Below are 11,368 nucleotides of genomic sequence, written 5' to 3' on the forward strand. Positions count from 1 at the left end.
TGTTGACTGTGCGATGGCTCTGCCTCTCCTACTTCAGGCGCACGTTGTGATGTCTAATATGGAGAGGCTGGCACAGCCTCAGGAGTGCCGTGTGTGGAGCTTTACACTACTACTGGAGGTGGGTCAGTCCCATGCTTCCACATGGAGTAGATGTATCAGCCCAGAAATAAGAGGACAGGTGGCAAGAGCTGCCACAACAGTTCTAAAGGGTGGCACCTTTAGTACAAGCACTAGAAGTCTTGCAGGAGGTCACAATGGTGGCCCTTGTAGTTTTCTTCACCTTCCCCTTCTAGGTTTGCAGTGCGTTTTGAACCATAAGAACTGATAAGCACTTTGTTCAGAAACACTGTGTGTCTTTAAAAAATTAATTAGGTACATTTCCCTACCTCACGGCGTTCTCTGACCCTGGGGGAACTCACTTGAAAAAGCAGCCGTAATAATTAAAGGAATAAATGCTTATGTGTTGTTGAGGTTTTTTTGTGGAGAAGGACTGAGCAGTGACTGAAGAGTTACATTATTACTTAGGACATATAGAGGGTGCCAAAAAAATGTATACACATTTTAAGACAGGAAAAAACTAATAAAATTATGCTGATGGTAACCACATTGAGCACCTCTTGTAATTGCAGAAGTCAAATGTGACTTGTATTCATCTTTTGTTATCTGTATATATTATTACAATTTTAATAGTTTTTTCTTTATATTTTTATTGGGGAATTGGGGGATGAGAACAGTGCTGGGGAATTGGGGAAGGGGAACAGACAAGTTGCTGTCGTTTTGTTCTTCAGTCTAGTTGTGGAGGACGTTGCTTCACTGGCCCAAGTTGGCACCATCATTGCGCTCTTCCCGGGTGAAACAGATCAGTCGCCGGCTTCTGGACGGCCGCTCACTGTGGCTGCTGGCCGCTCACGCTGGCTGCTGGCTACACACGGTAGCCCATGGCAACCCACTGCCACAGGGGCTGCAGCCTACGCCGTCGCCGGCAGTCCAGCTCCAGGTTGAGCTGTTGTTCAGCATCTTAGTTGTAGAGGGCAGTGTCACTGGCCCTCATATGTGGGATCCGAACCGGGGGCCCTCTGGCGTCCCAAGCCAGCTCTTAACCAACGTGCCACTCGGCCGGCCCAGTTTTTTCCTTTCTTAAAATGTGTACACATTTTTTTGGCACTCTCTGTATATGATGTTTAGAACACAGCAAGACTTTTGGAACCACATAGGTGGTCTTAGCACACACCTCATATTTCTTGGCAACATCCCACATAGCCTTGGGTCCTTTTCATTTGTGAAATTTTGCTTTAGTTGGCCATTAGAGGGGAGGGACATTTCTTTCACCATCCTAGTCAGACATTCATTTTCTTGGGAGCAAGTGAGCACACGCACACACGCTGCATGTTAGGAGAAATAACTGATTTTACTTTTTGTGCTGTAAATACTGGATTGTGATGCTTGTGCTAAAGGAGAGTCCTGAGCGTGTATTAGCTGAAGTGTTAGAGAATGGTTGCCAGTGGCAGAAACACGAAGGTGGGCACCTCACCTGGTGTCCACGGTATCTCGGCAAACTGGCCCTCTTAGGTACTGTCCATTCCGGACAAGCATGCTGACCAGGTAGGTGAAGATGTCTGTAAGGCACCACACACTCAGGCCTTCAGGGCAGCTGGTGAGATGCCAGCAGCTTCTCTCTGCTCACCACCAGCTCTCTCTTCTGCTGTCAGTGCCTGCCGCTCACCACATTCGGCCCCACTTCTAATGTCTGCCCACAGCTTCCTCTTCTCGTCTTCTCACTGCCAGACTCTGCCCACAGCCCCCTTTACTTGACACCCCTCTCCTGCGTCAGAAGACAGTGTCCCTATTTCCTTCCCATTCCTTCAATTGTTCTCTTTCTGTCCTTTGCCATGAATTAACTTGGGTGTTGCTCCCTCTCTTAGGGTACACCATCATCAAGTCTCCCTTCACTGTAGAGGTCTCCCCACACCCTGCTTACCCCTAGTAAGCAGGCCAGGGCCGTCCTTTACCTCAGCACCACAGTTCTCAGAAGGGTTTCTGTCTCCTGCCCCATATGATCCCTCAGACAGCCTTTAGTCCCTTCATCTTTGCCATCCTGATCCCGTGTGGCGTGTTCTTCTACAGTCAGCAGTGGCCTCCTGATCACCAAAGCTTTGGCCCCTCTTCTCAACCCTCTTCCTACTTTGTCTCTCTCTGCCGTGTTCGTTTTCATCCAGTAGATAGTTTTATTGAGTACTAGGTACTGTGCTGAATGTCATGGTGACAAAGATGATGAAGGTGTGCTTTTGCCATCAAGAAGTATTGGCAGCTTCAGTGTGACATGGTCACAGAATGTCATGGAGTGTCCTGGAGGGAGACCGGCACCTCTCACCTCAGAGTGGATGAGCCTGGTGAGGCAGCTGGCAGTCTGGGCAGCATCTGGCGTTCCTTCAACACTCTCTCTGTTGAAGACACTCTTTTTGCACTGGTGTCCAGGTGTCCTATTGTTCTGGTGTTGGATTTCCCTGGAGTAAAGTCATATGCTGGCTTAGTTGAAATTCTCCCTGAAGGTATAGTTTTTCATAAAGTTTTAGTGGTTTATTCATTGTATTAACCCGGGCTGAGTTATTTCATTATGACACCTGAGTCTTGGTTAGTGCCTGGCAGTTTAACTCTGATTTAAACTGCTTGGTAATCCCTGCAGACAGTAGTTGATCTGTTTGTAACCCCAGCAAGTACCTGTGAAATGTTTCTCGTGGTGGTGGTGGTGGTGATCTTTATATTAACACAGTCGTACTGCCTTTGTTAGAACCTGTGAAAAAGAAAGCTACCTTTCACATGGGTCCTGGGGGTATTTGGGGTCCAGTCTTAGAGTTAGCACATCCCTGCCTTTCTCTGGGGCTTCCCATCTGTGTGTGAATCCCTTGCTTAGTGATGAGTGAGACCTTTGTGATCCAGGCTGAGGTGTACCCGACTGGCTCCTGTGGTGTGCCTCCGTGGGACCAGGGCCTAGGTTGCTGGAGGCTGAGAGGAAACTTGTTCTGAGATTGTGCCTTTGTTGGCATGTTTTCTGGCAAAGCCATACTATCACCGAACCAGTACTGAAACACTCAGAACAAACCCAGTGCCCTGGTGCTCAGACTCACCCTGATCAAGTCTGGAAGCCAGCCTCTGCCTCCTCCTTGTCCTACATTCCTTCTCAGCCACATCACACCTGCTCCCAGGAGGTGCTCAGTAGCCCAGTACCTGTGCTTAGCTTAGGGCTCAGCTTATCAAGTATCCAGCAACTCTTATTTGTTTTCTTGCAAAAAATGGTACAGTTATTTTAAAAGGAAGCTTTATTTTTCCTAGGTTTGTTTCTGGGTATTTTTTAGTCCTCCATTACTGGCTCTTCCATGGATAGGCCAGACCTTGTCCAGTTACTTTTTTTTTTTTTTTTTAAGATTTTTTTTTTTATTGGGGAATTGGGGGGATGGGAACAACGCTGGGGAATTGGGGGAAGGGGAACAGACAAGTTGCTGTCGTTTTGTTCTTCAGTCTAGTTGTGGAGGACGTTGCTTCACTGGCCCAAGTTGGCACCATCATTGTGCTCTTCCCTGGCGAGGCACATCAGTCGCCGGCTTCTGGACGGCCGCTCATGGCGGCTGCTGGCTGCTCACGCTGGCTGCCGGCTACATACGGTAGCCCATGGCAACCCAGTGCCACAGGGGCTGCAGCCTATGCTGCCACCGGCGACTCACGGCAGCCCAGCTCCAGGTTGAGCTGTTGTTCAGCATCTTAGCTGTAGAGGGCAGTGTCACTGGCCCTCATATGTGGGATCCGAACCGGGGGCCCTCTGGCGTCCCAAGCCAGCTCTTAACCAACGCGCCACTCGGCTGGCCCTTGTCCAGTTACATTTATCTGACCAGCTCCTTCATCCTGGGGAATGCAGAGGAAGCTATAGGATTGAAAGGGGACCCTTGCATTGTTGTGGCAGCCAATTGTCTCACCTCTTGAGTGCATCCATTTGGATATTTGTTTCCCTACCTCAGATTTGGAGAGTTTATTATGTCGATCTAGATGGGAATGTCTTTGAAAATTGATATTGTATAGAAACTGCATAGGCTTTCCTTTCTTCCTTCCATTTGGGTTTCAGTGGTCATGCATTGTGAAAAGTGTTTGGCACCAGTTAGAATTTGTAAACAATAGTGTTAAGAGCCAGTGTCAGTTGGAGATTGGCGGGGACATAATGGGGACATAATGGTCAACAGCACAATGAATGTATCACTTGTCCAAGAATTTATAGTGACTTTCAGTCCTTATCCCCTTGGGAGCTAGTATGAAGCAGTTACCTTTTACTGCTCTGTATGTGTAGTCTGCCCATCAGAGCTGCAGGGGAGCAGACCACGTCGGAATAAATTGAGGAGGGAATGTCACACTTCTAATTTTATTCTCTTTTCAAGGGATTACCAGTGTCTATTTAATAAAATGAGATTAACCTCTGCAGCAGGAGCATTTGAAAGCTGTCAATATAATCTTGACAGCTCAAAAGCAGCAGTGTTCTCCACACACTTAGAAAGTGTCCCCCCCCCCTTTTTTTTTTAAAGATTTTATTGGGGAATTGGGGGAGGGGAACAGACAAGTTGCTGTCTTTTTGTTCTTCAGTCTAGTTGTGGAGGGCATCGCTTCACTAGCCCATGTTGGTATTATCATTGCGCTCTTCCTGGGTGAGACAGATCGGTCGCTGGCCATTGGACGGCCACTCACGGCGGCTCTTGGCAGATCACCCTGGCTGCCGGCCGCTCACGGTAGCTTATGGCAGCCCACTGCAGCTTCACTGTAGCATATGTCAGTGGGGGCAACTCACGGCAGCCCACTTCCAGGTTGAGCTGTTGTTCACCATCTTAGCTGTAGAGGGCAGTGTCACTGGCCCTAATGTGGGATCCCAACCGGGGCCCTGCTGCTCAAAGCTGGTGTCCCAAGCCAAATCTTAACCAACGTGCCACTCGGCCGGCCCAAAAGTGTACCTTTAAATTGGCTGAAAGGCATTTTTACTGTTTGCGTGAGCACATGTGTATATGTCATTAAATAAATGGAAAGCAAATTTGAAAGAGGAAAAGTTTTATGGACTTATCCATATTACACAGAAATAATGATGTAGAAACAACACTACGTAATTGAGTTTTGAGATGCCAGTTACCAGTAATAAAATACTTTGGAAATTATGAGACCAGAATACAAAAAATTAAAGAAGTATTTACAAGGTAAATAATGATGTGTCTTTCCTTGACTGTTTTAGAAAACCTCGGATCAATTCTCAGCTGGTGGCACAACAAGTGGCACAGCAGTATGCCACTCCCCCACCCCCAAAAAAGGAGAAGAAGGAGAAAGTTGAAAAGCAAGACAAAGAGAAACCTGAGAAAGATAAGGAAATTAGTCCTAGTGTTACCAAGAAAAATACCAATAAGAAAACAAAGTAAGTTCTGGGGTAACTCAGTACAGTATATTGTTTGCAGGTGAATCAAAGATATCTTGTAAATGCCTCTCTTGGTATCCCCCCTTTTAGACCAAAGTCCGATATTCTGAAAGATCCTCCGAGCGAAGCAAACAGCATACAGTCTGCAAATGCTACAACAAAGACCAGTGAAACGAATCACACCTCAAGGTATTTGAAACTAGAATGAAAGTCTAAATGCTGCTCTGATTTACTTCGTCATAATCGAGAGCACGGTGGTTTTGTGCCTTTGGCTTTGCAGTCTAAGAAGGGGTGGAGTGAGGAACTGGCTGTGGGACTGTAACCTTTTTAAATATATGTGAGCTGTTACAGCTCTGTGGCCAGAACAGGAGACAGATGAATTGATAATTTTGCCATGGCCCAAAGCTTTCTTAACTACTGATGGTTTCCGTTACTGCTAAGGTCAGTCAGCAGATTTGGTGTATGTGGTGGCACTTAGGGTTCGTTACCATAATGTGATGAAATCTGAGGTGTGTGTTGATGATATCTGCCAGAAGTCGGTTTTAATCCAGAGCTTATTTAGTTGGCTATTCCCCCATGGTTTTGCTTTTAGGCCCCGGCTGAAAAATGTGGACAGGAGCACCGCACAGCAGTTGGCAGTAACTGTGGGCAACGTCACCGTCATTATCACAGACTTTAAAGAAAAGACTCGCTCCTCCTCCACCTCCTCGTCCACAGTGACCTCCAGTGCAGGGTCAGAGCAGCAGAACCAGAGCAGCTCAGGCTCCGAGAGCACAGACAAGGGCTCTTCCCGGTCCTCCACGCCTAAGGGCGACATGTCAGCCGCAAATGATGAGTCCTTCTGAACTCGCACATGGGATTGTGAAAACTATGAATCAGGGTATGAAATTCAAATCCTCCACCTGCCCATGCTGCCGGCTCCCTGGGGAGTCTTCTGCGGACATCGACCTCTTAGTGATGCTGCCGGGATAATTTCTGCTTGGCCTGGGCATCTGGCCACCAAGGAATTTCGCACCCTGACAATTACTCTTGACACTTTTATGTATTCCATTGTTTTATATGATTTTCCTAACAATCATTTATAATTGGATGTGCTCCTGAATCTACTTTTTATAAAAAAAAAAATCTGCTGTGCACAATTTTCCATGTACATTACAACTGGTTTTTTGTTTTTGTTTTGTTGAGGAATGGGCTGGGAGGGGGAGGGAACATTTATTTATTGTGTTCACAAACTCCATTCTTTCAGCATATCCTTTTAAGTTTAGTTCTTTCTTCCAGTTATACTATGTGCTATCAGTTTTGATATAACTATATATAAATATAAAATTATATATAAAGGGTTATTTGAAACCAATCCATGGCAACGCTGGTGCTTGATACACTGTGAAGTGAATACAACATTGAACAGTTACAGATCTGGGACAGTTCTTCTACGAAAGACCTTAAATTAAAATGAGTCATACATGAAGTATGTTCCAACCCACACGAGAGCTTGACTCTCTCATCTGTCTAAAGAGTACTGGATGATATAAAAATAAATATTTTTAAACAGTGTGATCTCACACTTGAAGACCACCCCAGATAGCCTGCATTTGCAATGGAATAACTGACAAATCACAAGTGGTTTAGTTGGGAGGGCTTTTGTCATTCAAAAGTAACTAAACCAGCTCCAGAATGCCAAGTATTCGTGTAAATTACCGTTACATGTGAACGTTGCTGTTCTTACATAAGCACTCGTGAAAATACGGTATCTGTAACTTGAATTCCATCCATTTTCCAGACCTCTACTCACGTCTGAGCTAAATCTGTAACTTGTCTATCTTAGTTTTAGGATTAAAACTGTCTAAACTGTGTTTTTGGTCCATACAAGAAGCAAATCTCTGTTTCCACTTTGCATGTGACATTGCAGTGGTGGTTTTTGTAATTGAAATTTGTTTGCCTCATGTCCACTGTTTCCCTTATCGTACTGATTCAGTTGTGAGGATTGTTTTTCTTTCGTAAAATGTACTCTTGTTTGTTTTACTGAACAAAGGTTATCAACCACACATTCAGTCCGGACATGGAGGTTTTGGACATGGAGCTTCTCAACGTTTAGAGATATTTCTCAATTCCCTGCTGTGGGAAGAAACTCAAGAGGTGAATGCTTTAAGTGGTAGCAGCCAGAGGTGCAGGGAAAGCTCATACTTCCTGGGAGCCTGTGATCTTTTCTTCCTCAACATAAAGACAGCTTGAGTAGACTCTCTTTTAAAGTGTCTTTTCACCCATAATTTTACTGTCTTGCAAAAACAAAACAAAAAAGACCACTAATCTGATTCCACCCTCATTTTTAAAATGTCTCGTTTTGTTTTGCTTTGTTTGGATTTAGTGTCTCTCTTCTCTTTGACTCTTACTGTTCATGTCCACAGAGTTCACAGACTTCAGAATCATTTCAAGCATGGGAACTTGATGTCCCCTTCCCTTTGTTTGATCATATCTTAGGGACTCATGGGAGGACAGCTGATTTGTAAGGAAGCACCATATTTTGGTGTGTAAATCCTGGTTTGCTTAAGAATAGAAATAACTTCTGTCTGTGGAGGCAACGAATAAAAAGAAAAAATTAACAGCTTGATTTGAGTAGCCAACAGGAAAGGTTCCTTTCACATTTACATTAAAACTATTCTGTAGTCACTAATGTACTATAATTTAAATTCTGTTCTCAAAGGTAAAGATTATAAAGCAGTGCCATTTGTTGCTGTGGTCCTATCAAATGCATGGACAATGTTCCCCTCTTTTTAAAAACAGTGCTTGTATCTGGAATGCAAGCCATTCTTATCTTTTTAAATACATTTTTAAAGTATTTATTAATGAACCAAAGGAAATCAGATGCTTTCTGTAAGCATCAGCATGTATAATACATAGTGATTTGACTATGAATTTTAAATCCACATTTTAATATCAGTGGGATATTGCAAAGACATTCCTTCTAAAGTTTTAATATTCCTTTTATTAAGGGTCTCAGGGAGGGTAAATTAGTCAGCCATATTTATTTTCCAGAGATATAAGGGATTGCTAAGTTTTTTAATTAACTTTTTAAAGAAATTTAATTGCCACCAAACTCATGTGGGTTGCACTGCTTTTTGAACCAATAAGTAAGTGTTGGTATGCACTTTGTTCAGAAACACTGTGTACTTTTTCAAAACTTGTTTCATGTAAAGTGATTGGACCCCTAGATTAGTGGAAAAAGCTGATTAACCAGCTACTCATAGGCTGCTAATTAATTCATTGCCAATGTCTTGGTTTTTTGGTTTTGCCTCCGTGATAAATTAAAGAATAAATTAATGGGGGGGGTGAAGGAAGGGAGGGCTGCTTTAGGACAGGTGGGATGAAATTGACATTTTGATAGGAACTGCAGCTAACAGAGGAACTTTTCTTGGCAATCAGATGTTAACGGCAGGTCCTTTAGCTGTCATTGTGTATTCTGTGGAGGTAGTGATGTGGTAGGTACTTCAGACTTTTAATTTCTGAAATGGATGAGATCCCTCAGGCATGTATTCTGGAAATGGAATTCCTGTAACTTCCTGCATTTGAGGTTTGCCCTACAACTAGTAGGCAGCATATAAAAAACACTAGTGTAGATTAGAAAGATATTTTAAAAGAGGGCCAGAAATACTTGGTATTCAGTGGCACAGTAAGCAGGTTATAAAAACAAAGCAAAAAAAAAAGCACAGTGTTATGCTTGCAAGTTTCCATTTGTTTTAACACCACATGATCTTTCACATACTTGTGCGCGCGCACACGCAGCTTACCTGACATGCTCTGCTTGAGTCATGCAGTTAAAAAAGAAAGGTAAAGACATCTTGACCCCACAAAATATTTTAGTCAAAACCTTTCAGTTTCAATCTGGATATTTGAAACATTGGCAGAAGCTTCTGTGAGTTTAGTCCCACTAAGATGTTCACCTGCCTTATCAAGACCATTCTCAGTCTACTTTTTTGAGCTACCATATCTTAAATTATTGAAAATTTATTAATTGCTGAATATATAATAACCTTTGCTTGTATGTAACCGAAAATGGTTTAAGAGCCAACATTTAGAGTATGACAATGGAGCTGAACAGTTTTTAATGCGCAAGCAGTTCTGTTCTTGTGTATGACTTGTAACCTTAATTTACTGTGTAAAGATGGTTACATTATTTCCTTAGCTTTGTTTGTTGGAGACAAATAGAGAATGCTTGTTAAGTATGTCAAAACATAATCTTACCTTGTGAATTTTTGTTAATGTATTATACGAGCTATATTTTTCATTTGCCCAGAAAGACAGCTTGTATAACGCTTTTGGAAGTTTCTGCTCTGTAACGTCCTTAGAGCTGACAGTCTTAGGTTTGTTTTTTTCTTCATGCTAAAAGTGTCGGTTGGTGGTTTTGTGAACTGGTCAGAAATTCACAGGTCTTAAATGTTTGGGGGAAATTTATATTGGACACTGCTCTTTGTCTAGCAAATAAAAGATGTTAATATATTCCTGTTACTGGCATGTGCACGACTATGTTATTAGAAGCCACTTTATCATTTTCCTGCTTAAATAGAAATGTCTATTTATGAATTCTGCTTGTAGTTTTTTTCACAAATAAAATAGTAAAATTTACATTGAAATCTTTATTTTTGTGCGTATAGATTTTAGCCCTTAGAAAACTAGTTACTTCTTGTACTTAGATTTTTAACTTGTGGAATATTCCCAGTGTGAATAGGAGACTTAAGAACTTGAATTGTTGGGCCGGCCGAGTGGCGCAATAGTTAAGAGCTGGCTTGGGACACCAGAGGGCCCCAGTTCGGATCCCACGTATGAGGGCCAGTGACACTGCCCTCTACAGCTAAGACGCTGAACAACAGCTCAACCTGGAGCTGGGCTGCCATGAGTCCCCACAGCGTAGGCCGCAGCCCCTATGGCACTGGGTTGCCATGGGCTACCGTGTGTAGCCAGCAGCCAGCGTGAGCGGCCAGCAGCCGCCTGAGAGGCCGTCAGGAATCCGGCAACTGATCTACCTCATTCGGGAAGAGTGCAATGATGGTGCCAACTTGGGCCAGTGAAGCAACGTCCTCCACAACTAGACTGAAGAACAAAAGGACAGCAACTTGTCTGTTCCCCTTCCCCAATTCCCCAATAAAAATCTTTAATTAATAAATAAATAAAAACTTGAATTGTTTATTAGAAGCTGAAGATGGTTTACGTGTCTCAGTACATGGCTGCAGCAGGAAACAGGTGAACGAAAGTGGATGAATTTAGGAAGAAAGTGAACTCATGTCTCGAGGCATATCCTTTGAAGTAGATGGCAGTGATCTAAAGAAGGAAACGGAGATGATGGCTGACTGCTTAATTCAGTCTGACTGAAAGCCCTTAGGAGACACCTGTTTCTGGCCAACTACAGTTAGGTAAACTGACTCAGATGGAAATGAAAGGCAGTGGCAAACCAAGAAGCCACAGGAGCAAAGGTGGCTGATTGCCCCTGGGAAACTGCTGCTAAGGCCACTGATGCCGCTTCCAAAGAAACGTCCAGATCCATCCCCAGTTACTCTTCTTTGTCCCGGGTCAGCACCTGAACTAATGCTGAAAAGAAAATATAAACGGTGCAGGACCCTAATTTGAAATGGGTTTGTCCTGGTAAAAGAAAACTTGGCAAACTCCATTACCCTTTGTGCTGCTTTTCCAGTTCCGAGGCACAAGCCAGGTCTTACTCCTTGGAAGTCTTGGGGAGGATCTGGGAGGGTTGAAGGGTAGGGATCACATGGTGTCTGTTTCTCAGGGGCCACTGTGGATACAGATAAGGGATAGGCTGTAACTCCCCACCACCCAACCCCTTGGTACCCGAGGGGTCCTCTGTGAGGGTCACTGCCACAGGTGGCACTGGTATCACCCTTTTGGGGAGTATGGAAGCTGCTTCCCACACTAGATGCAGGCGTG

General features: G+C 43.9%; 1 protein-coding gene across 1 annotated transcript in view; it reads left to right on the plus strand.

The window, feature by feature from the left end:
• Nucleotides 1-10,054, plus strand: part of RYBP (RING1 and YY1 binding protein) — a 92,487-nt gene extending 82,433 nt beyond the window's left edge. The window contains exons 2-4 of the mRNA XM_019651348.1: nucleotides 5,258-5,434; nucleotides 5,525-5,623; nucleotides 6,027-10,054. Coding sequence (XP_019506893.1) covers nucleotides 5,258-5,434; nucleotides 5,525-5,623; nucleotides 6,027-6,279 — 529 coding nt within the window. The 3' untranslated portion in view covers nucleotides 6,280-10,054. The remainder of the gene's footprint in view (nucleotides 1-5,257; nucleotides 5,435-5,524; nucleotides 5,624-6,026) is intronic.
• Nucleotides 10,055-11,368: the final 1,314 nt, after the last annotated feature.

The sequence above is a fragment of the Hipposideros armiger genome, unplaced genomic scaffold (genome assembly GCF_001890085.2).
Source record: "Hipposideros armiger isolate ML-2016 unplaced genomic scaffold, ASM189008v1 scaffold_158, whole genome shotgun sequence".
Classification (NCBI taxonomy): domain Eukaryota; kingdom Metazoa; phylum Chordata; class Mammalia; order Chiroptera; family Hipposideridae; genus Hipposideros; species Hipposideros armiger.